At 37.2% G+C, this 27,474-nt stretch overlaps 1 protein-coding gene across 4 annotated transcripts; it reads right to left on the reverse strand.

Moving 5' to 3' along the window:
* Positions 1-6,660: 6,660 nt before the first annotated feature.
* Positions 6,661-26,670, reverse strand: LOC128232520 (alpha-1,3-mannosyl-glycoprotein 4-beta-N-acetylglucosaminyltransferase C-like). 4 transcript variants are annotated; one of them, XM_052946108.1, is made up of 5 exons: positions 26,382-26,670; positions 13,034-13,167; positions 11,336-11,406; positions 9,028-9,079; positions 6,661-7,808 (listed from the first exon to the last, which is right to left on the reverse strand). In XM_052946108.1, the coding sequence occupies exons 2-5, from the start codon at positions 13,119-13,121 to the stop codon at positions 6,661-6,663; spliced, it is 1,359 nt and encodes a 452-aa protein (XP_052802068.1). In that variant the 5' UTR covers positions 13,122-13,167; positions 26,382-26,670. The 4 variants fall into 4 exon arrangements, with proteins under 4 accessions (XP_052802068.1, XP_052802067.1, XP_052802070.1 ...); XM_052946107.1 differs by lacking the exon at positions 26,382-26,670 and adding an exon at positions 21,978-22,111; XM_052946110.1 differs by lacking the exon at positions 26,382-26,670 and adding an exon at positions 21,820-21,830.
* Positions 26,671-27,474: the final 804 nt, after the last annotated feature.

Consider the following 27,474-nt stretch of genomic DNA (forward strand, 5'->3'; position numbering starts at 1 on the left):
CCACATAAGATAAGTATATTAATCATTTCAGAAATATGAACATAAAAAGTGAAAGTATTTATAGGGTTGGTTCAAGTTTTGTATCATTTTTTTTAAAGTTTCGTTTTCGAGCTCCAATGCTTTGGCAGGTGATATGATAAATGATATACCCTACCAGAGACTAAACAGAAAACATACGACATTTAAATATAGCTTTAATCGGCATTCGCAACGCTTGATAACAATATTGTAACCGTGTTTCAATAGCTGAAAACGCAGTAATATTAAATGATTGATGAGTGCTAAAAGATTTACTGTGACCCATTATCGTCTCAGAAGGTGGAAATGCTATATTTTCTACACCTTTCTTCACCTGGTATCCTTTATAAGAACCATTGTTGTAGATATTTATTCAAACTTTTGGTATATTGAAACAATTAATGAATTAATTGTGGACAACTTTCCTTGTGAGTATTTTAAAGAAAGCATCATTCAAAATATTCGCAAAATCCACGGCATCAAAAATGATTAATATTCGAGACATTCACACCAGTCATTCGAGAATGAAACTATAAAGGCCGCGAATGTTGCTCTGGGCATAGAAATCAAATGGTCGAATGTCGCCAACTTTACACACCCAATTCGCAATGTGAATTTTTTTTTCCACTAATACACCTCAACAATGCGGCATTTCTGTTATTTTCTTCCTCCTAAACATTATAAAGCTATCCTGCACCAGGTGTCAAATATTTTCGTCTTCAATTACGTTTAATTTTACTTTGCAAAGAACTACCTGAGGCAAAAAGGTTTTCTTTTCAAGTTCTAGATTAGAGTTTTGATCTGCTGATAACGACAAAACGGGTTCAAAAAATGTGAAACAATTTTCAAGGTTATTCGCAATTAACAATAGTTTCAAATAACTCTTTTGTATATATGCCCCTTTTTAGGTAAACACACTCTATTACATAAGCTACTTCAACTATTTGATATTATATAAATTCTATAAAGTGTCCATTCAAAAGACCCAGTATCCTTTCACAAGACCACGCACCAAGTATCCACAAGACCATGTTCCAAGTATACCCTCTCACAATACCATGTACCAAGTTTCCTTTCACAAGACTATGTACAGAGTATCCTTTCACAAGATGATACGCCAGGTATCCTTTCGCAAGACCATACGCCAAAACCTTTGCAAGACCATGTAACATGCATCCTTTCACTAGACTCTGTACCAGGTATGAGGTCACAAGACCATACGCTTAATATACTTTCACAAGACCATGTACCAAATGTACTTTCTCAGGACCATGCACCAAGTACGCTTTCACAGATTTATATACAAAGTATGCTTTCACAGGTCTATATACCAAGGTATATTTACAAAGTGTGCTTTCACAGATCTATATACCAAGTATGCTTTCACAGTTCTACATACCAAGTATGCTTTCACATGTCTATATGCCAAGTATGCTTTCACAGGTCTATATACCAAGTATGCTTTCACAGGCCTATATACCAAGTATGCTTTCTCAGGTCTATATACCAAGTATGCTTTCACAGGTCTATATACCAAGTATGCTTTCTCAGGTCTATATACCAAGTATGCTTTCACAGGTCTATATACCAAGTATGCTTTCTCAGGTCTATATACCAAGTATGCTTTCACAGGTCTATATACCAAGTATGCTTTCTCAGGTCTATATACCAAGTATGCTTTCACAGGTCTATATACCAAGTATGCTTTCACAGGCCTATATACCAAGTATGCTTTCACAGGCCTATATACCAAGTATGCTTTCACAGGTCTATATACCAAGTATGCTTTCTCAGGTCTATATACCAAGTATGCTTTCACAGGTCTATATACCAAGTATGCTTTCACAGGCCTATATACCAAGTATGCTTTCACAGGTCTATATACCAAGTATGCTTTCACAGGTCTATATACCAAGTATGCTTTCACAGGCCTATATACCAAGTATGCTTTTACAGGCCTATATACCAAGTATGCTTTCACAGGCCTATATACCAAGTATGCTTTCACAGGCCTATATACCAAGTATGCTTTCACAGGTCTATATACCAAGTATGCTTTTACAGGTCTATATACCAAGTATGCTTTCTCAGGTCTATATACCAAGTATGCTTTCACAGGTCTATATACCAAGTATGCTTTCACAGGTCTATATACCAAGTATGCTTTCACAGGTCTATATACCAAGTATGCTTTCTCAGGTCTATATACCAAGTTTGCTTTCACAGGTCTATATACCAAGTTTGCTTTCACAGGTCTATATACCAAGTTTGCTTTCTCAGGTCTATATACCAAGTTTGCTTTCACAGGTCTATATACCAAGTTTGCTTTCACAAGCCCATGTGTCAAGAGTGCTTTCACAATGCATTTGCGACCTTTTATTAAATGGTGTTTTTTTTTTCTTTTGCTTTCTGATTGGCTATTGAAAAGGACTTTTTCTCAAAAGAAGCGTGGAAATTAGCATATGCAAGAATAAAAAAATGCGCCAAAATGCATATACTTGTTTTACATTCGGTGCAATCGCTTTAATACCTTTTGAACCAAGTGTAAGAATCTTAACCGAGTGACATTTATGTAAGATCTCTATGGGATTTTTTTCAAGCATCTTCTACTCAGAGAAACTCTTCAATCGAAAGTCCTCTTCTGTTAAGAGCCTTTGGCACACGCCCAGAGTCATAAACCGTGATTTGATACCATAAAACTGAAAAACAAGGCTCCTGTGATTGACAATTATCCTTTAAGAGTGTTTGTATCTCCACAAACATCCATATTTAACCTCTTGACTTCTGTTTTTGATGAAAGATACGCGGTTTGAAGGTAGTTACTCATATATTTATTCACAAGTGCCTGTCTCGGTGTGGTATAAGTTTTGTCAACATTTGGATGATACCCGGTCACTGGGTCAAAAGGTTCTTCCTTGCCAGATTTTACAAGTATTTCGAACTCCTCGGCCATTTTCCATCGAAAACAACCTCAGATGTATGCCGGTACATCCGTAGAGGTAGTTTTGTATTTAAAGAATAGTATTTTTAATATAGTGTTTTCACGTATTTTTTTACTAAGTTTAAATTGATTGCCAGTGAAGTGTATTATTGCATAAATAACTAATATTCCCAAGAGTAAAGTTATAAAGATTAACTGATAAATTGCAATTACTACGCGATCTACATGCAGCGTAGTTAAATGTAAAGATTTCAGGTTGTTTTCGATGAATAATTGCCGAGGAGCTCCGAATTATTTGACAAGCAGTAATCAATCGGAACATCTCGGCCATTCTTTAACGAAAATAAAAACAACTTCGAGTTTACAATGTCATAAGTCTTTTTTATTAAAGGTCAGACACTACTAAATAAATTTCCTATATATTTCATAGTCAAATGACCAAATTGCACGCGAGATAACTCCGATTTCTAGTGCTGCACGACCCCAACGCCATATGTGGGGACGTTCCACCTTTTACTAAACATTAAACGACGTAAGTCAAAAGTTCTGTTTATCATAAAAAAAATAAAATTGGTTAAACGTAACCACTGTGTTTTCGGTAATTTAACCATTTCCGTCGTACGAGTACAAACAATGCGTTCGGAACTCCTCGGCCATTTTTTTCTAAAACAACCTCGGATGTATTTGGACGGTTTACATACTGAAACAGAGGTACATTTAAGTCCGCTGCAAGTAGATCGCGTAGTAATCTTATTTAGCAGTTAAACTTTATGACCTTACTCTTGGGAATCTTAATTATTTTTGCAATAAAACACTTTAATGACAATCAATTTAAACTGAGATCATTAAATACAACTCTTAAACACTACATTTAATTAATGATATTATTCAAAAATTTACGAACCACTTCAACTGATGTACCGGCATACATCCGAGGTTGTTTTTGAAAAAAATGGCCGAGGAGCTCCGAATGGCGGTGAAAATGCAAAGACAAAAAGTAGATCAATTAGATCCAGCATGTTCAGCCTGCTTTTTAAACCACGAACCACTCAGCTTTAAAAACCTATAAATATGGAAAGTAGGCAATGGACTGATATGGTATAATCACTGACATGTGTTAACAAAAAGATAAAAGGCTATGTATAAACTATAAACGCTGGGTAATCACTTCTGAATTGGTGTTATTTGCCCTTGAACAACGTTGGATGTAAATCGCGTAGTATTTTCAATTAAGCTGTTAAGTCTAAGGACTTGGCTCTAAGAAATCTTAATTATTTATCTCACAATACATTTCAATGGAAATAATTTTGAACTAAGTTGTGCAAATTATACGTTAAACAACTACAGATAATTAAATTGTGTTATTTATTTTACGAACTACTTTCACTAATGCACCGGCATACATCCGATGTTGTTTTCGATGATTTTCGATGGAAAATGACAGAGGTATTCTGATTGTATATTTAATGGCCCATTAGCTTAGTTTTGATGGTAACACACTTGACTGTCAATCCAGGAGCCGCCGGTTCGACTCTCCGCCTCACCACTAAAAACTGCTAATCTTCTTCTGGGATGGACGTTAAATGGAGGTCCCGTTTGGCAATGCTATACGCTGGTGCACGTTAAAGAACCAGGGTAGCTCTAACCAGGGTTAAATTCTGTCTATGCATTATGCTCCAAAAAAACTGAAATGACAAACAATCTTATCGGAGCACTCGTCGAATGAGCCCTGCTAATACCTACAACAGTTGTTTATGCAACCTTTGGTAGCTGATTTCTGCCATTTCGTGTTTTCGCATTTGCGCAGTAAAAGGGCGAAAATACAGAGATATTCCGGGACGAAAATAAAGACCTCCGGCCGAATATGCATCATAAAACAAATGTTTTCCATAATAGTATCACCCTGCTTTCCTGACTTTTTTTTATCTATTTTCAACGGCAGTCATTATTTGTGAAATAAAAAATGAGACCTCTTCGATAGTAAATGTATGAGGAATGTATTTCTTCATTCGTTAATATTATAAGTTACGGTGTTAGTATGTAATCAGACATTGGATCTACGGGGTAAAGGAAACGATATCGGGTGGGAGTGGTGGTGTTAGTAGTTTATACTCCGGGTTCCGGCGTGAACATTCTTGGCACATTGAAGGGTCCCAGAGTGACAGTTCAGCCATCGCAAACCTATCCTGGGCAGAACCAGTACAAGGTGTCTTCACCTCTGCAAGGAATCTTCTTTACATGCCAGTCTAGTGGTACTGTAACAGTGCAAATGGTCGTAGAAAGGATTTCTTAACCAATCACAACAGAAGTGACCTGGTCCGCCCGGGAATCGAACCGTGGTTGTCCGATTCAGAGTCCAACGCTCTACCGATTGGGATAACCGGGCGGAGTGTGATAGCGGTGGTGGTGTTAGTAGTTTATACTCCGGGTCCCGGCGTGAGCACATTGAAGGGTCCCAGAGTGACAGTTCGACCACCGCACACCTATCCTGGGCAGAACCAGTACTAGGTGCCTTCACCTCTGCAAGGAACTGACAACTTCTGTACATGCCATGGGCAGTGGTACAGTGCGAATGGTCGTAGAAAGGATTTCATAACCAATCACAACAGAAGTGACCTGGCCCGCCCGGTAATCGAACCCGGGTTGTCCGATTCAGAGTCCAACGCTCTACCGATTGAGCTAACCGGGCGGACTGTGATAGCGAAGACATTTTGTTACAATATATAGATAAGTGACCCAATATGGGGTCACCGCGTGACCAATCCTTGACCAATGGCGTTGCGTAAATCATTTTGGAGGCGTGATATAAACAAATTCATAGGTCAAAACTGAAATTTGGACTTGAGTTAGTGTATTAGTAGCGTAATGTCAATTTCATGACGTCACAGGGTAACAGTGCGGCAGAGGTAATAGTGCGGGTTGATAGTATATATATGCCCTGCCGCTTTTACTAGTTGTTCTAAACTTGATATGAGGTACAGTCGAACCCGTTGGCTCGAACTCACAGGGACCGTCGAAAATACCTCGAGCCTCGGATAGTTCGAGTCAATCAGAAAGTTTAACCTTCAGTAAATGGAAAGGTCTTTAACATCCAGTTCGAGCTAAAGAGGAATTCGAGCCGAGTTTAGGGATTTTTGGTACGGTTGCCCGCTAGACTGATCTAGTATTATGGGTGTCCGCCTCTCACCCATTACGTTGTGGGTACGGTCCCAACCAGGTAGAGACTGATGTAGTATAATAGGCGTCCATCTCTCACCTAACGGGTTCTGGGTTCGATCCCAACCAAGGGGTGGGGGCTGATCTAGTGTAATTGGTGTCCGCCTTTCACCCAAGAGGTTGTGAGTATGGTCCCCACTAGGTGATACTGGACTGATACTGTCGACCTCTCAATCAAGAGGGTTTTGGGTATGATCCCCACCAGGGCGAGACTGGTCTAATATAATGGTCGTCCGCCTATCCCACAAGATGATGTTAGTACGGTTCCCACCAGGCTGAGTTAGGCGTCCATTTTTCACCCAAGAAGCTATGGCTCCAGGCTGCTATTCCCATCAGGGTGAGGCTGCTCTGGTGTTATGGGTGTCCGCCCCTCACATAACTCGGTGTTGGTTCCATCCACACCAAGGATACTTTCTTATGTCCTCTAAAACAAACAAACATCAGTCATACATAAAAACAAACCTCGCTAATTACTACAACATGTATTAAGTTTCTTTATTTATGAACACAGCGATTTCACTAATAATTAACCACTCATTTTGTGATTCAAGAACCCGAATCCGTAAACAATTCACTGATGCATTATGGACAACAGAATTCATTTTGTCACTATCAATAAACAAATGTCCGCCTTCAAAGTCGTCAAGTTTCTTAAAATTATCACAGTTTAGATTTTCACCGGTATCAGAGTAATGACTACTGAATTCTAGACAGCCATTTTGTAAATTGTCACGTGCATGATCCTTGTTACCCGTCTCTATGACAACACGTGACATTCGCTGCGGAGTTTCAAACACGATGGTAAAGGTGTCATTAATTTTCGCGGGTCCGATGCTCCAAAAAAAGCCAACGTCAAGGCTGTAAGCCATATTTGCTGGGAAATCGGTACTTTGCTCTAGACTGGTGTAAATTTTGCTCGGTGGATTATCGCCTTTCCATTTTTTGGGAGGCATATTGAAAAAGTCATCCTGAAGAGGTTGGATCTTCTTGTCCAGACTAGAATGGTACCCAAGATGTTGGAAAAGAGTCGGCTTACGTAAGGCTGATCTACGACCAGAAAGAATGTTAAAATACACATAAATGTAGTCTACTGGTTGAGAGCTATTAAAAATTAAGAACATAGCTGACAGACCCATGAGATCCCGAGAATGATACATCTTTCCTATAAATCCAAGTTTTGAAAACTCTAAACAAACCCAATTGTCATCTGACTGGTTTTCGACGTAGCCCATTATTGCACTGTAATAATTATCACTAGGAATGACGTCGTCCTCCATTTGAACGTAAAATTCGGATAAGTGGCGACAATATGTCATTAAATACGCATAATCATAATTTTGTTTCGTCCGCCAGTATAGGTAAGAGTCATTGGTATTAGTCAAATCGGCATAGAACGATTCCGGTGCCTGAATTACGAGCAAAGAATCGGTCTTTACAAGATAGGAATAGTTGGCAAGAAGATCATTCTTCATGGAGTTTTTCCATTCGCTGTTGTTTAGATCAGCCAGAAACACTACGAAAATTATTTCCTTTCTCTGTTCTTCTGTCGTTTTGTTGACCATACCCCGGAACATCTTCTGGAAGTAGTTTTCCGACGGACGCTTGACGGTCGGGATACCAAAGGTGGTTCTTTCTGGGAGATGGAAGAAAACAACAACATTAAATGTGAATGGCATGCTTCAGTGCGTTGAAGAGGATATAATGACAGCTTTGTGTGTAGTTGTAAATGTGTAGTTTCAAAAGTGTAGATGAAAAATGTATAGCTTTGAATGTGTAGCTGTAAATGGGTAGCTGTAAATTTGTGGCTGTAATTGTGTTGTTGTAAATATGTGTGGTTTCAAATGTGTGGTTGTTAATGTGTAGCTGTAAATGTGTATTTGTTAATGTGTATTTGTAAACGTGTAGCTGTAAACGTGTAGTTTCAAATATATTATTGTAAATGTGTAGCTGTAAATGTGCATATGTAAATGTGTAGCTGTAAATGTGTATTTGTAAATGTGTAGCTGTAAATGTGTATATGTAAATGTGTAGCTGTAAATGTGCATATGTAAATGTGTAGCTGTAAATGTGTATTTGTTATTGTGTAGTATCAAATTAGTGGTTGTAAATGTGTAGCTGTAAATGTGTATTTGTAAATGTGTAGCTGTAAATGTGTATTTGTAAATGTGTAGCTGTAAATGTGTATTTGTAAATGTGTAGCTGTAAATTTGTAGTTGAAAATGTGTAGTTGTAAATGTGTAGTTGTAAATGTGTAGCTGTAAATGTAGGACTCCGTTCCCAACAAACGACTCCGGACAGTCGTAGTTACAAATTATATCCTATACGTTTTGAAAACATATATCTTAATTGTGTCACTGGTAGTTCTTTCCACAACAATAAACACATTACCATTATTTAAAGTGAGTCATCAGTCAAGTAGTGTTTTCAGTTTATACTTACATCACTACACTTTGCCAGACTGACTTGAAGTAATTAAAATATACCGTATTTCTTGTTGTGGTTTTATTTTTATTTCGATTGAAACATCATTACATTGTCTTTTCTTTCCCATAAACACCTGCTCATACGTTTCATAAATATCATTTGAATATTCATGTATACTTATATTCTGTTTTCCCCCTTTATATTGTAAACACAATAATCATAAAGAAAACCGCTGTTCTGGAGTGGTATTCAATACGAGTCTTAATTGGGTCTAAGAACGGTGTAGCTAATCGGGTTTCCCGATATAAACAATGGATCTTTACAGTGAATTGAATCAATGATGTATGGTCATAAGATTTATTCAAAATGCATATTGGCTACTAACCCAGTAATACATGTATTGTGCATATTCAAATAGTATTTCTTACTTTTCGGGAATGATTCCACACGTTCTATCATCGTAGTGGTTTCACGTAAACCCTGAAAAAACGATATCAATATTTGACAAAAAATAAATAAGCAACAGCATAAAATGTCACTTATCTTTTAACAACTATCAATTTAGCTTTTGGCATCACAGAATTACGAGGTATTTGTTTCAGTCACAGAATGTCGAGGTGCACGTATTGGTCACAGAATGTCGTGGTGCACTTATTGGTCGCAAAATGTCGAGGTGCACGTTTCCGTCACAAAATATCGAGGTGCACATTTTGGTCACAGAATGTCGTGGTGCACGTATTGGTCACAAAATGTCGAGGTGAACGTTTCAGTCAGTAAATGTCGAGGTGCACCTTTCCGTCACAAAATGTCGAGGTGCACGTATTGGTCACATAATGTCGTGGTGCACGTATTGGTCACAAAATGTCGAGGTGAACGTTTCCGTCACAAAATGTCGAGGTGCACGTTTCCGTCACATAATGTGGAGGTGAACGTTTCAGTCACATAATGTGGAGGTGAACGTTTCAGTCACATAATGTGGAGGTGAATATTTCCGTCACATAATGTGGAGGTGAACGTTTCCGTCACCGAATGTCGAGTTACACGTGACCGTCACTGACTATCGAGGTGCACGTTTCCGTCACAGAATGTTGAGGTGCACGTTTCCGGCACATAATGTGGAGGTGCACGTTTCCGTCAAAGACTGCAAAGGTGCACGTTCCGTCACAGAATGTCGAGGTGCACGTTTCCGTCAGAGAATATAAGCAACAGCATAAAAGGTCACTTATCTTTTAACAACTATCAATTTAGCTTTTGGCATCACAGAATTTCGAGGTATTTGTTTCAGTCACAGAATGTCGAGGTGCACGTATTGGTCAAAGAATGTCGTGGTGCACTTATTGGTCGCAAAATGTCGAGGTGCACGTTTCCGTCACAAAGTGTCGAGGTGCACATTTTGGTCACAGAATGTCGTGGTGCACGTATTGGTCACAAAATGTCGAGGTGAACGTTTCAGTCAGAAAATGTCGAGGTGCACCTTTCCGTCACAAAATGTCGAGGTGCACGTATTGGTCACATAATGTCGTGGTGCACATATTGGTCACAAAATGTCGAGGTGAACGTTTCCGTCACAAAATGTCGAGGTGCACGTTTCCGTCACATAATGTGGAGGTGAACGTTTCAGTCACATAATGTGGAGGTGAACGTTTCAGTCACATAATGTGGAGGTGAATATTTCCGTCACATAATGTGGAGGTGAACGTTTCCGTCACCGAATGTCGAGTTACACGTGACCGTCACTGACTATCGAGATGCACGTTTCCGTCACAGAATGTTGAGGTGCACGTTTCCGGCACATAATGTGGAGGTGCACGTTTCCGTCAAAGACTGCAAAGGTGCACGTTCCCGTCACAGAATGTCGAGGTGCACGTTCCCGTCACAGAATGTCGAGGTGCACGTTTCCGTCAGAGAATGTCGAGTTGCACGTTCCCGTCACAGAATGTTGCGGTGCACGTTCCCGACACAGAATGTTGAGGTTCACGTTCCCGTCAAAGAATGTCGAGGTACACGTTCCCGTCAAAGGCTGTCGAGTTGTACGTTCCCGTCACAGAATGTCGAGTTGCACGTTCCCGACACAGAATGTCGAGGTGCACGTTCCCGTCACAGAATGTCGAGGTACACGTTCCCGTCAAAGGCTGTCGAGGTGCACGTTTCCGTCAAAGACTGCCAAGGTGCACGTTCCTGTCACAGAATGTCGAGGTGCACGTTCCCGTCACAGAATGTCGAGGTGCACGTTCCCGTCACAGAATGTCGAGTTGCACGTTCCCGTCACAGATTTTTGAGGTAAACTTTTGCTTTTCAACACCTAGCGTTACAAAATTGTTATGTTAACATTTTGTTGCATATTTACAGTTCGTATCAAAGGCGTTTGTTAACAGAAAATATTTAAAGGAATTCGTTCACGATTTATATGGTTAGGTAAAAAAAATCGTGTGAAATTAAAAAATGTATAAGAAATTTATGTTTGCTGAAAAGGCGTCTGTAACGCTATTGAATTTGAATATTTTTTACTTGGATTTGCAAAGTTTTTTTTTAATTTAGTATCTGTCAGTTGCTGTTTGTTGTATTTTCATAAGAGTGGGTAAAATAATTTAATTTAATACTTATTTAAAAAAATCGTTTTAAACTTTTTTTTTACACAATCTGTGAACGAGTCCCTTTAAAGTTATTACGTCATGAAGTCAAAATGACGTCACCCAGCAAACGCAACAATCGCGTCGAAACTAAAAGGATACTTACAGCACGTGCAATTTGGTCATCCCTAGACCGCTTTGACTCGATGCTGCGGTGTGTCCTCGTGTTTGCAAAATCTGATATTAAAAATGAAATTAAAATTTAAACGGATAAAAATTCATCTAATTTCAAAAAACATGACCAATGTGTCATCATACACATGAACTCTTGAATTGGAAAAAAACGAAAATACATATTTCACGAGATTCCACGGGATGAAATATATCGCACTGAAACAATCATGTTTTCCCTCTTTCATTATATGCATAAAAATGGTGATAAAAGTCATTTAATAACACATTTGAGAAAACACGCGCAAATATGTATGCGCACGTAACGTGATTTCGGAAATGATGTCGTTGAAATTATGTCCCAGTGCGCGCTGACGTTTGATTTAAAACTAAAATTTCAAATCAGGGAAAAATATCAAATTGGTATTTTCACTGTATCAAACAATGAAATGTCAGATTTATTTCACTAATAAATTTATAGAGGATATTTGTTAATTTCAGTGTAAGATCGTATTTTATTTCATGAGTGTCTTAAATATAGTTTTTCTATGGTCACGAGTGAAATAAAATAATTTCTTACACTGAAATCAACACATTTTCTGTTTCTTTTATGCTTATTTTCCGAGTTTTATAGTATTTTAATTTATTTTCTTAATTACCCCCTTTTTTGAAAAGAGTGTAATTTACGCCGCTACCCGTGGGACGCCCCTCACGCAAATTCTATATATAAAATAGCTAATGACGTTACTGTCAATTTTTTCTTTCCTGTTTAATGAGAACAAATTCTCTGATATTCCTTTTTATAGTTAATTATTCGATCGTTTTTAATGTAAAGATTTTATGAACAGTAATCAATGAAGTTTTATTAGTGCATCTTTGTTCCCCAAAAATAACGAAAACACTTATATTTTTAAGCGGGGCATGAAAACATAACCAACTTACTACGCCGCCTTTTATTGAATGAAAATTTGAAAGGTCGAATGTGTTTCATGATTCCTGGATATTCAGTCGTCTATAAGGACCACGCTAGTTTGTTGACAAATTTTGAGGCGTGGGGGGGAGGGGGGGGGGGGGGTAAAAAAAATCAGTTAATCTGTAAATTGTTGTGTGAATTCTCGATGAAGTTTGTATTACAACGACAAACAGCTCAAAATACATTTGAACGATGATATAACATTATATTTATGTTCGAACAGTTGTTTTCGTCTGTAATTTGATTGGTATGTAAGCAAATGTTCTAACGTTCAGCTTCAAGATCAAGAAAAAGTTTGAAAAACGGGATAACCATTTATCGAATAAACAGTAAATTGTTAATTACCATCTGTATATCTTTAACTTGTGTAACCTTTTATTTATTTTATTTTTTTTGCCAATATTTTCTTGTTCAAAGTGAAGTGTACTGTTTCGATCGAGGGGAAGTAACTACAATGGATTTTGAAAGTAGTTCTGAAAGTTGATAATTTCACTCCATTTCACAAGTGATATTTTCACTGTTGTTATTTCACTAATAAAACTCCATATTTCATCGAAAAGCATGAAAGACAGAAATCTCTTTAGCCCACCGGAAAGCATAAAATAAATGACCGTACATACAACATTTTTAAAAGTAACAAATAATTTAATTTCATAATGCAACGAAATTTAAAAAAAAATATTCAAAAAAACAAAATTTTGTTCAATATCTTTCACTAACTATATATGATGACGAACTGCAGAATCAGTGTCGTTGCGGATGTAACGCCGACGATCAACTTGTAACCGCCGGTGAGGCAGATCTTCATCTTTACGCCGCCGTCGATCGTGATGTCAACTGCTGTCTTCCATCAACTAAAATGTACCAATGCTGTTGGTGAGTGCAAATTCAAATATTTATGCAATGGAATCGAAAACATTTTGCCCCCGAGACAGCGAGACACTCTTTAAAGGGAGTCGCTCATGTTTGTGTGTGTTTGTGCGTGTGTGTGCGTGCGTGCGTGCGTGCGTGTGTGCGTTCGTGCGTACGCGTGTGTGTGTAAAATGCATCTTTATTTGTCTGACGATTTAAAGTGTGGCAAATCAGGAGAGTTAAAACTAAGATACTGACGGCTGGAACTCTTTAACAAATGTTGATATATGCTCAAATATTGTCTTTGACGTCCACGATTTTGAATAGCGTTAGTAACGCTTTTTAACAACAGGCTTAAAAGTTTGTGAATGATTCCTTGTGGGCGTTTGGTTCTGTTGTCAGTTTTGTAATTGTTCACTGACTGTATCGGCGTGGCCTCGCTCCGCACTAAACCTAGAATATTTTATTTTTACGTTCAGTGTATTTTTTCTGCATTTTTTTTTATATCATAGAGTAAAAATAAATAAATGTTTTCAGATACATAACCGGGAAAACTAATTTTGGTCCCAAAACATGAGCGAGTCACTTTAATTCCGACAGCATTTTGGGGTTAGTCAGTTCTGATGTGCATTCATGGATTTACGCAAAAAACGCATTTAATCGTAAAAGATTGTCTGGTGCCGTCGGGCAATTCCGTCTGACTTCTCGTGTTTTATTAGCATCGTCGTCGCCATAGCTTAAAAATATGCTCTGACGAACGATTTTTGTACTCCGACTTACGATGTTTTGTCATGACACACGATAGTTTGACTCCATACGAGGTTTTGTTTTGGTACTCGGGAAACTGACTTGACACACGATAATTTAAGTGGACACACGCAATTTGGACTATACAAAGAGGTTTTACTGGTCGCTACAGGCTTTGACTAGACACACGAGGCTTGAGTTTCGAATCACGAGGTTTCGACTAGAAACGAGAATTTTAAGTTTTGAAACACGAGGTTTTAACTAGATATACGGTGTTAAAGTTTTGAAACACGAGGTTTTGACTAGATACCGGAATTTTAAGTTTTGAAACACGAGGTTTCGACTAGATACACGAATTTTAAGTTTTGAAACACGAGGTTCCGACTAGGTTCACGAATTGTAAGTTTTGAAACACGAGGTTTCGACTAGATACACGAATTGTAAGTTTTGAAACACGAGGTTTTGACCAGACATACGAAGTTAAAGTTTTGAAAAACGAGGTTATGACTAGATACACGAATTTTAAGTTTTGAAACACGATGTTTTGACCAGATTTACGGTGTTAAAGTTTGAAACACAAGGTTTTGATCAGATACCCGAGTTTTAAGTTTTGAAACACGATGTTTTGACTAGATCCACGAATTTTAAGTTTTAAAACACGAGGTTTCGACAAGATGCACGAATTAGAAGTTTTGAAACACGAGGTTTTGACCAGATATACGAAGTTTAAGTTTTGAAAAACGAGGTTATGACTAAATACACGAGGTTTAAGTTTTGAAACACGAGGTTCTGACCAGATATACGAAGTTTAAGTATTGAAACACGAGGTTTTGACTAGATACACGATGTTTAAGTTTTGAAACACGAGGTTTTGACAAGATATACGAAGTTTAAGTTTTGAAACACGAGGTTTTGACTAGATACACGAGGTTTAAGTTTTGAAACACGATGTTATGACTAGATACACGAGGTTTAAGTTTTGAAACACGAGGTTTTGACAAGATATACGAAGTTTAAGTTTTGAAACACGATGTTATGACTAGATACACGAGGTTTAAGTTTTGAAACACGAGGTTTTGACAAGATATACGAAGTTTAAGTTTTGAAACACGAGGTTTTGACTAGATACACGAGGTTTAAGTTTTGAAACACGAGGTTTTGATTGGAAAAAAGATATTTTGACTAGACACACGAGGTTAAGACTCGACACGCGAGTTTCGTGTATGACAATGATACAGCCTGGACATGACCAACTAACTATATCGTATGTATGCCTATAAGCAGATTCCATAATGATAAACCTGTAAGTGTGACCTTGAACTTTGAGGTAGGGACGTGGGTCTTGCACGCGACAAGTCGTCTTAATATTCTGAACACAGGTGCGAAGTTATTTAAAATCCCTCCCAGCATGACATAGTTACAGACCGGACACTGAAAACCGGACGGACGGACGGAAGCATCCGTCCGGATGGACAGTGCGATTTTAATTGACTTGACAAACGATGTTCTGACTCTCGACACCCGAGGCTTTGCTTTGACACACGACATTTCGACATCACATACGACATGCACGTGACATACGATATTTGCACGTGACATACGATCTTTGCATGTGACATACGATATTTGCACGTGACATACGAGCTTTGCACGTAAGATACGATATTTGCACGTGACACACGAGCATTGCACGTGACATACGAACTTTGCACGTAAGATACGATATTTGCACTTGACATACGAGCGTTTCACTTAGCTAACAAAATCTTACTGAGACGTATCCGAATAGTATAGTTCAATAAATACATCTCTGTTCAGTTCACAAGCTTGTGTCAATATTGGTATACGGACACGTACTCATTTCCCCCTGTTTGTGGTTAGGAAAAAAACGTAGATTTTCAGACAACCGTGTAAAACAACAATTTATATGTGCACTGTAATTATAGAGTTATTCAGGCTAAATTCCTATGCAAATTAACTGCATAATGATATATGTTAATTGAGTACAGAACAGAACATAAATTTAATTCAGTTCAAAACGTCAACGTAATTACATACAATAATGATGAATGTTAATACACCAAAGCCATTATCCAACAGAATCGACTATCTCGAAGCTTGCCGGAGATGTCCGAGTTGTTACGACTGCCTAACTACTTTTTACGAAGTCTATCTCGGAGCTTGCCGGAGATGGCCGAGTTGTTACGACTGCCTTACTACTTTTTACGAAGTCTATCTCGAAGCTAGCCAAGTTGTTACGATTGCCTTACTACATTTTACGAAATCTATTTCGAAGCTTGCCGGAGATAGCCGAGTTGTTACGATTGGCACTTTCTATGTCATTTTGTTCTAAACTGATTAAGCTGTAAACATTTTTTTCACATTCCCTAAACATTCTGTCAGTTTATGATCAGTATTGATTAAGGTAATGAATCCATCACTATAATTAAACATATACATAATCCCGCTGTTAATGTCTTAAATGCACTGACATTTCTTTGCATCCCTATGATGGATGGTTTACCTTTATTTGTTTATATTTTATACATGCCATATCCCCCGGAATTCCGACCCATTCCCTGGTCCCCCGCAGGGGGATCCATATCCCCCGGAATTCCGACCGATTCCCTGGTCCCCCGCAGGGGGATCCATATCCCCTGGAATCAAAAATAAGTGGGAAGCATCCATAATATTATGAGTAAGAAATTCCATGACGGACCATGATGACTAAGTCCAAAAATTATTGTAATTAGAGAATGTTTCTGTATTTATTCTTATTTCATAAATGTAGATATTGTGCAAAATTTCGCTGCGTAAAAATACCCTGATGTTATATCAAAATCCCTTGGAAATCAGACCAGAATCCACAGGGAAGCCTCTCAGAAATATGGCATGTATGCACTTTATATTTGCCCATCTTGTTGTTAATTAGTTAAGCATGCCACGTTTACGTAATTGTCTGTTTTCCAATACCTGTTGTTATTTCCCACGGCCTTGAGGCCACAAGTTTGATTGCAATGATTTTTTGTATCACTATCAGATAAACATTACGTGTATATTTTTGTATATATGTAATTGTGAGTGCAAATGTTTTTAATAAATTACTTGTTGTTGTTCTTGAAGTAGTGGTGGTGGAAGTGGTGGTGGTGGTGGTTGTCGTGGTACTAGTAGTGGTAGTAGTAGTGGTAGTACTAGTGTAATAATAGTAGTAGTAGTAGTAGCAGTAGCAGTAGCAGCAGCAGCAGCAGCAGCAGCAGCAGTAGCAGTAGCAGTAGCAGTAGCAGTAGCAGTAGTAGTAGTAGTAGTAGTAGTAGTAGAAGAAATGAATTGATTTAACTATTTTATGAGTAAATACAGAAGTAGAAACTAAAACAGCCGGATCACTTCAGCTTTTCTTGAACTTAATCGATACATTCTGTATCGGCCACACCGTAAGTTCATCGATTTTATTTGTATTTCTTCAAAACGGTAGCTAGCAATACTCTTAAGGCTATAATTAAAGTAATAACGAGATAGGTACCTGCTTGGTGCTAAGAAATCACATTTATATCATCCGTCATGTGATGTGATCATTTTCACTACAATTTATAATACATGCCTTTATAAAACATGCGCCCCTTGAATTGAGAATCAACAACAGACATTCACTGGTCACCTTAATACCTGCGCAGCAGATGGCCAACATTGATCAATACGTCTTCGATCATTAGCCTTAAACATCGCGAGAACCTTATTAATATTTCAGACCTTTACCCTTGAAAACTAGCTGTTAGCCATTGAATTTGACCAAATGATTCAGTCTGTTTATTTACACATCAACTGTATCAATATTTACCTGTTAATGTATACATGTATACATGCACATATTTGAATGAGTCTCAAGTCAATTTATAATTGATATCGGACAGACGTGTCATATGAATAAGACTTAAAGAGGCTGTACCTCCGTATGATGAAATAGCGAAAATAAAAGAAAAGAAAATTGTCGAAAACTGACATAAACTTGTACAATACATTGAAACTTACTAACTGAAGTACCACATAGTTTACAATTAATTTAGTTTTCGCAGTTTTTTCGTATTTTTCCATTAAACAAAGATTACTATGTATGTCTATCTAATAGAATTCATTCCTTATGCGTGATTGGCTAGTCGATGTTATCACGTGATATTACCAAGTTAGGTATATAGCTTAAATATTCCAGTTAAGGGTAAGCCTTCGTAGCATGTTTCAGTCACACTAGGGAATGTGACGGGCTCAAGCCATAATGCAGCCATAGGGCGCGGGCAGATCTTCCCAACAACAACAACAAACCTTCGTAGCACAGTGGATACAACACTTGACGGCAATTTTGGCGACACCGGATCGAACCCGGTCTCCGCCTCGATTTTGTTTTACATTTTGGGTGTATTTTTACAATTATGATATCAAAGAGTAAAATATTTTATTAAATAATTGTCCTGAGATTCGTTACAGAAAAAAAACTTTTTATGGTTCCAATCTGGTGTACAGTCCCTTTGAAAGTGCACTCTCACAGATATATCGTGTTTACCACTTTTTATTTTTTGTCTTGGAAAGAGTAAAATTTTGCGTAAATATCTGCAAACAAACGATAAAAGATAGCTGACAAAAGATCAGATCGCAGAATTTTTTTAAATTCCGTTAGAAAAATAATGTTTTGTGGCTTAAACGGTTTAAGAAAAAGGAATAAATCGTCATTTTTTTTAACTTAAATATACAAAAATCTGAGATCTTATTTTTTGTCAGCAGTCTTATATAACTTGTTTCCATGCATGTTCGCAAACATTGGCTCGTTCCAAGACAAAAAATTAAAAAGTTGTAGGCCCAGGCCTACAAGGTCTATATGTATGTATGCGATACCCTAGCTCTTTTTCGAAGAGACCCCTTGGTTCTTTTACGTGCTCGGTGTAAAGCACTGATACACGGGGTACAACTTTCCTGGGTTAAACCAGTACTGAGTACACTACTTTTCCAAGCACTACCCTTTAAATGCCAAGCGAGCTACTTGTACCAACTTTTAACGTCTTTCGGTATGACGCGGCCAGGGATCAAACCCACGACCTCCCGCTCCGCTCCGTAGGCGGACGCCTTAACCACTGGGCCACGGAGACAGTATATGTAGCTACGCCACTGTAAATGAATACGACATGAAGCATTTCCGTTATCAGTTACAGTTGAGTATGCATTAGATCAAGGGATTCACATTGTATAGAGTTAGGTTTGAGGTCTGAAATCAATATCTAGTCGTATTTCTTATTCGAAAACACTTCATAAACAATCATGTTATTCAACATTACAATCAGTTTTTAGCTCGACTATTCGAAGAATAAGGAGAGCTATACTGCTCACCCAAGCGTCACACCTTGGTTAAGGATTTGCATGCAAGCACCTTTAAGTCATTTGCTCAGTCAATACATCATACATTGCATTGAAACTTTAGATATGTATTCCCAACTCTCTAACCTACTAAATGAATGAAGTTAGATAACACATTTGAATTTAATGCAAAGAATGGACCTTTATTATTCGACTTAGAAAATCTGGTTAAGGTTTTGCATGTAAGCACACATATAGGTTAATAACCTACCTTTCTCCTCCAAACATGTTGTGGAGTCTTAATTATATTTGACTGAAAAAATGACCGAATTATTTTGCGATATATAAACAAGAATATCATTATGGTTACAAAGAAGCAAATTCCACCACCACTATTATCACCACCATCATCGACACCACCCTCCTCCTCTTCATAATCATATCATCGTCATCATCACCATTATCTTATAAGTAATGCACCAGTCAATTGTAACCACGCCCCCCCCCCCCAGCTCCGGGGAATAGCCGGGACTTTGACTTTCGGTCCAGCAAACCCCGGGTAAAATCCCCGCCCCGGCGGGGACGAACTGATATTTAAACCCCGGCCAAATGCCCCCGCACCCCAGGCTCTATATAAGGCCCAATCTCCGCTAAATTTGGCGCTATGACAAAACCACCGCGGTCATCCGGCCCTGCGGGGGCACCTGGAAAGTAAAAACACGGCCCTTTTCTCCGGCTATCCCCGCTACACCCCCGGACCTGGGGGGGGGGGCGTGGTTACAACTGACTGGTGCATAACGTTAACTAAACCTAAAATTTCAAAGATCATACTTACCAATGACCGAATTGTAAAAATCATATAATTTTATAGACAATAAATTTTAATAAAAATACTATGATTAAGACTACAAGGACGAAGGCGGCTGCGGCAATAATAATGATGATGACGACGACGACGATGAGGATGATGATGTCGGTGGTGGTGGTGATGATGAGGATGCTGATGATGACGATGGTGGTGGTGGTGATGGTGGTGGTGGTGGTGGTGATGCTGATGATGTCTGTGGTTGTGGTGATGACAATGGTGATGATGATGTCGGTGATGATGATGATGATGACTATCATGATGATGATGATGATGACGATATCGGTGGTGATGACGGTACCCCTCAAACAAAGCTTATCCCTCTACCACAATTTGGATATTCACTACCAAAACACGTCGCTTTCAAATACTCCGTACAACCGCACATGACGTAACAAAAATGACAACACATTCAAATCACAGGTATCTGTATCATTGTTTGTCACTTAAATGTTGTTTAAAACCATTTTGGGTACATACAATGAGATAAACAACACATCTGAAGATATTTAGTGTCTTTGATATACAAAAAAGAAACAAGGTATGTAACTCAAACTTACCCGATTTCACGGTATAGAGTCCAGTTTTATGCAAATTTCTCAACCAACATATAAACAATCCATTTTTAAATAAGTGACATGGAAAGAAGAGTCAATTACCTTTAAAATGGTGTGCGATATGTTGGTATATCTATAATGTCTTTAGACAAACAAGCATAATTCAATGTCCAATTCTCGTGTTTTTCTTTAGTCGGAAAGAGTACAGCAAATTCAAATCTTCAATTTTCCCCGTGTAAACAGTACTAATGACAGTCCTATTGAAGTTATTTTATGCTTCAGTGTACAGATAAATTAATTCCATTCCTTAATATCACCATAAGACTAACACCACAGTTTAAGAAACAACCGTATCAGTGTTCAAATTAAATCCACTTTAAATTTCGTAGGCAGCCTGCCATTTTACCGACAAGCGCCCAGATGATGTCATTGACATGTACATTTAACATCTCTGTGGTGTTAGTCTTATGGTGATATTAAGGAATGGAATTAATTTATCTGTACACTGAAGCATAAAATAACTTCAATAGGACTGTCATTAGTACTGTTTACACGGGGAAAATTGAAGATTTGAATTTGCTGTACTCTTTCCGACTAAAGAAAAACACGAGAATTGGACATTGAATTATGCTTGTTTGTCTAAAGACATTATAGATATACCAACATATCGCACACAATTTTAAAGGTAATTGACTCTTTTTTCCATGTCACTTATTTAAAAATGGATTGTTTATATGTTGGTTGAGAAATTTGCATAAAACTGGACTCTACCGTGAAATCGGGTAAGTTTGAGTTACATACCTTGTTTCTTTTTTGTATATCAAAGACACTAAATATCTTCAGATGTGTTGTTTATCTCATTGTATGTACCCAAAATGGTTTTAAACAACATTTAAGTGACAAACAATGATCCAGATGCCTGTGATTCAAATCAAGCTCTCAGGGGACTCATTCACATATTTAATGGTGGAATTTCTTCCCTATTGTTTAAATCAGTCATTTTTACTTCCGTTCAACAACAAACATAAACAACAACAGCTAGGCAGATACTCTTTTGAGTATAATTTGGTAAAAAATCCAAGCCTGAAGCCTCGATGTTGGACCCTTTCGAAACCTGAATCCCCTTAAACAGACATGTGAACAAATACCTGCTCAAGATCGGCGTAGAGCTGATTAATAAAGAAAATCACATTCAATGTTATCCATCCCTGTGGCAATACTATCATACAGATGCCTAGACTATCCATGGTCGGCCAACTGAGTCTTAAATTAAGGTGAAATTGTGAAATACTAATACTATTCGTACCTTAAAGCATGTACGGTCTCCATGTTTATAGGACTCCACTTAACTCCTCTTCGTTTAATAACAGCGACGGCCTTTGTCATAAATGAGGCATTATAGTTTACCGTGATAAATTACCATAAATGCACTTACGCCATTGCACAATGATAAAATTGTTAAATTGTATCACATTTAGTACAAACATCATACCAGGATCTCTATTTTTAACAGATCCACACTGTCTTTGCTCTCCATTCAGTTTTATCTTTAAAGGTAGTGCTTGACCGACTCTTACTTGGTCAAATTGATTATAAATTTAGCCACTCGATCATCAGGCAAACATAGTTATATTTCACTTAGTGATGAGTAAAATGCAGCAATTTGAAAAATCCATGACATGACAACGTATTGGTCCATAGACCGTAACTTTTCTTTGCATTTATGAAATGGATAGTTTAAACATTATATATATTTTACAACGATTGTGAAAAAAATGATGATGACTTATACTAAGTCACTCTAGTTGGCACGATGTTGCGCGAAAGTGGGGTCCTGTGTTGTGTGGGGAACTGGAGTATCTGGAGAGCCCACTTGTCCGGCATGGTGACCACAAACGAAACTCAAATGCGCCCAGGCTGGGAGTCGAACCCGGGTCGCCTGCGCTAACCGGACAACGAATGACATGTAATAGTTAAAGGTTATTAACTTATTAGTATGTATTCACCATATTGATAACTAAATACTTACATCCTTTAACAGCTTTAATGGTTGAGCTTATATTTTGTCTACTGACCCAACTTTTGTTAAAATATACCAGTTTATCTGATCAATCAATAACGACTGACTGCTGATTTATCAGAACAATTGTACGGCAAATTTGAAAAAAAAAATAATGCCGTCCCATTTGACAAAATGTTATTTTCGAAAACGAAACAATAAATGGTTTTCGGAAATGAACCATGTTTCTAACAATAAAAGGCATTGGGAAATGAACAATGTTACCGACAATAAGTGATATGGGGAAATGAACAATGTTTCCAACAATAAGAGACATTGGGAAATGAACAATGTTTCCAACAATAAGTGATATGGGGAAATGAACAATGTTTCCAACAATAAGTGGCATTGGGAAATGAACAATGTTACCGACAATAAGTGATATGGGGAAATGAACAATGTTTCCAACAATAAGAGGCATTGGGAAATGAACAGTGTTACCGACAATAAGTGATATGGGGAAATGAACAATGTTTCCAACAATAAGTGGCATATGAAAATGAACCATCTTTCCTCTAATAAGTGGCATAGGGAAATGAGCAATATTTCCAACAAGAGACATTGGGAAATGAACAATGATTCCGGCAATAAGTGGCATTTGGAAATGAGCAATGTTCTCAGCAACATGAAACACTCGGAAATAAACAATGTTTCCAACACTCAATGACATGTGGAAATGAAAGAAAAAAATCGGTCAATATGAAGCGTTAGAAACAATATGTGACATTTGGAAATGAACAATGTATCCAACAATAGGCAAGGTGGTGGATGTAATTTCGTTTCATGCAAACATTAAGTGAGAAAAATGTTTCATGGTGAACAAAAATTTGCGGATTTATAAAGAAAAGTACCGATTCCGGTACCAATTTTTGCCTTGTTAGTGGACTTTTTCTTTAATTTTTGAAAAATGTATGCGTCCAGTATGTGGCAAAAAACATATTCTTTGATCGACATCCTAGTTTGGTAGTTAAAGATAAAAAAGTTATTGAACAGATTGTGGCTTAGGAGCCAATGTTTACAAATTTATAAACGTGTTGATTTTTTCCCCAAAATAAATGTGGCCTTTATGATTGCTGATTTAAGCCATTACGTATTCAATTTTGTTATATTAATCTGGCTTTTTTTCGCCTAGCCAGTTGACATAATTTCGTATGTTTTGCTTCGCTTAATGGCGTTTTAACGACCATGACTTGGAAGTATTTTCTTATTTTCGCTGTGAAAATACGAAACAGCAGATATCAGCCACCATAGGCCTAAGAACGCGAATATAATCTGCCGAGTTCATTGTTCAGAACGCTGGCATTTTCTGCTGAGTACATTGTTTACAAGACTGGCATAATCTGTTGAGTTACATTGTTCTGAAGACTAGCATAATTTGCTATGTACATTGTTCATAACGCTGGCATAATCTGCTGAGAACAGTGTTTATAACGCTGGTATTTTCTGCTGAGTAAATTGTTCATAACGCTTGCATTTTCTGCTGAGTACATTGTTCATAACGCTGGCATAATCTGCTGAGAACAGTGTTGATAACGATGGCATTTTCTGCTGATTAAATTTTTCATAACGCTGGCATAATCTGCTGAGTACATTGTTCAGAAGACTAGCATAATTTGCTAAGTACATTGTTCATAACGCTGGCATAATCTGCTGAGAACAGTGTTCATAACGCTGGTATTTTCTGCTGAGTAAATTGTTCATAACGCTTGCATTTTCTGCTGAGTACATTGTTCATAACGCTGGCATAATCTGCTGAGAACAGTGTTGATAACGCTGGCATTTTCTGCTGATTAAATTTTTCATAACGCTGGCATAATCTGCTGAGTAAATTGTTCAGAAGACTAGCATAATTTGCTAAGTACATTGTTCATAACGCTGGCATAATCTGCTGAGTTAATGCACATCTTTTCCCGAGTCGTGTTAGTTTCACTCTTAAAAACTAGGGTTCAGTTTGGGCTTCGGCAATGTCGGCTATGGTGACCATTTTTTCCAGCAATATATGACCTTGAATCCTGGACCATATTTGCAGTATTCGTGTCTTTGGCTTTGTTTTGAACCTAATATACATTTGGCCGATATGTTAGCACTTTGTTTAAGTTGACAATGTTGGTGAAATTATTTGTGTTGTGGCGATATATTAAAGTAAAATAAGCATAACTGCATCAGTTTTTTTGCATACCGTACGTGTTTCCGGTCATGTGACTAGTGATGGAAAACCGTCTCCCCCTACCCCATGTAAGATGAGTCACGCGCATCAACGCGCCACTTCTTATTCCTTTTATCGTATGGTTTATGATAAGTATAAATATGTCATTTCAATAAAACGCAATCAAATATTTAAGTATTGAAATTTTTATTAAAATTGAAAATACAATGTAATTCTAAAAACGCATTTATTTTTAATAGTGATTAAAAATTACTGCGCTCTATGACGTAAGTAAACAACGTCGCACGCGCTTTTTGGTCAAATGTGCAAAAAAGCGTTTTCTACGTCAATACTTCCACAAATTGATTATTTATGTTGCAAGAAAAAAATATCAATCATGTTTTTCCGGTGCCGATCGAAAAATCCGACCCTCGGACACGCTGCGTAGCCTCGTTACCAGCTAACGCGCGTGTCCTCGGGTCGGATTTTTCTATCCGTACCGGAAAAACATGATAGATACTTATAGTCTCAATATTTGTGAAAAGTACCACAGATCACATGGAAGTCTTTGAAACGTTCAGAGAATTAACTATTTGAAAGTTAACAATGATCCAGTTTACTACGTTGTTGTCTTTAACAATGCAATGAACAATCAGCCCATTGCACGTTGGGCAATTTTTCCAGCATTGAGTTGCATTTTAAACAAGCAAATAAAATCAACGATTTTTCATGGTCCATGAATGGAGATAAATAGTACATTAAATAAAATAGTTTCTCCCAATTACTCAGACAAACCATTTTCAATAATGCGCACTCCCAGCCCTCAGGCATTTGCGTTAAGATATTTTAAAATAAAATGATCACTGAATCTTAACATTTACCATACTTCAATGACTAGCATATGAAGATTTTGCCTTGCACACCTTATTTTGGTTAAAAGGAAATTTTGTTCTCGTTAATAAAAGGAACAAAATATATTGTATTACTGATAAATCATTATAGAATGTATAATCGTTTAGTTTAGATATATTTATTTTATGAGGGGGTACAATTGACAACATAAATTAAATACAAAAACATTAGAATTTGATCGGAAGCTGAAGGCTTAAAAATACATCTTCGTTATAAATTGATGTCGTTAATGTACTCAATTTAAATTCAGTTGTCTGTTTGCACGTTTGGCTACGTTAAAACTGCACGCTGACAGTGACAGTGTGATCGTTTTTAAAACTTTTTTTTTATATTTTGTTTTTGAATGAGCCAAGGTTTGAGTAAATGTCTGGAAACCAGTCCAATAAGACTGGTGACAAAAGATCAGATCGCAGTTTATAATATAAAATTTACGTTCGAAAATATGTTTTAGGACTATTATAATAACGAAAAATGAAATGGTCGGCAGTTTTACAACAGTTGATCTGTTCTATTGTGATTCAATGTGTGAGAGTGCAGCTTTAAAATATCTATTTAAAAAGGAGAAGGAAGTATAAGAATTGTTGGAAACATACCTTTTTCAGACATCCACATTTCAGATATTTAAACTCCACCCAAATTCGGCAGTATTAATATTAAATCAAAACTATTTTATTGATTTTAAATCAACATATAATATGTTTACATATATCTATACACATTTCTAACACGACCACAGTTTAATTGTCTTAAACACAGTTCACGTGTTTCTTTTCACAATGAACTTCACACATCATTAAATATTTAGTTCAAGTAGTATTGCTATTTACTAAAGTATACTAGCGAGAAAGGAAATTGTGCATTGATCAAAAAATGATCTGAAAACATTATATTTGTTTTGTTTAACAAATGCATTTAACATATCAATATTATGTATTTACACCTCAACTTCCATTCCTTAAATGAACTGCCTTTCAGCAATTGCGTTCATCGATTTTTTTTATTGCGTTCATCAATCGATGAACGCAACATCTTCGGATCGCAATTCATCGCATAACAATGTACATAAAAACTATTGATCTTGTTATTGTTTGTATTGTGTCAGCAGGTCCCGTTAGAAAGTGTTAATTTGTTATATTTTATATGTATTGTTGCCATAAATGTTTAAATTTTACGTTTAAAATTGATTTAAAGTGGTTGATCTTTTCCCGCGTTATTGTGACGTCCTTTGAAAAAATGTTTCCGGTAACAGTCGGGTCGTTCTATTTACAGAATGGGTAAGAAAGAATTAGTGAATGGCTTTCTTAAAAGAAATGGAATATTTTTTTAACAATTTTTTAATGAAATAAGGAACTATTGGTGTAAATATAAGTAATGAATTGCGGGGTTGATGTCATTATCGGGGATATGTCCTTCGGACTCCACACACTTTGACCAGCCCGATTGCGTTCATACCCCGATAATGACAGCAACCCCGCAATTCATTCCTTAATTAATGTTTTTATATATCATGTCAAGGTGTAAATAGAATTAAAAAAGGCATTTTCTCAAATTACATGAAAAAATATTGTTTCCTAATTTTTCAACAGAATCAGGTTCTGTGTTGTTTTTATACTTTATTCAGTTGTTAATATTTTTTCCAGCAATATATGACCTTGAACCCTCGAACCTATTTGAAGTATTCGTTTC

The sequence above is a fragment of the Mya arenaria genome, chromosome 4 (genome assembly GCF_026914265.1).
Source record: "Mya arenaria isolate MELC-2E11 chromosome 4, ASM2691426v1".
Taxonomy (NCBI): Eukaryota; Metazoa; Mollusca; class Bivalvia; order Myida; family Myidae; genus Mya; species Mya arenaria.

Excerpts from the sequence above, each read along its gene's own strand:
- LOC128232520 (XM_052946108.1), bottom strand. The coding sequence starts at position 13,121 with ATGAAGATCTGCCTCACCGGCGGTTACAAGTTGATCGTCGGCGTTACA. Across the intron at positions 9,080-11,335 it reads ATGACCAAATTGCACGTGCT|GGTTTACGTGAAACCACTAC; the intron begins GTAAGTATCCTT and ends TCGTTTTTTCAG. Across the intron at positions 7,809-9,027 it reads TGTGGAATCATTCCCGAAAA|AAAGAACCACCTTTGGTATC; the intron begins GTAAGAAATACT and ends TCCATCTCCCAG.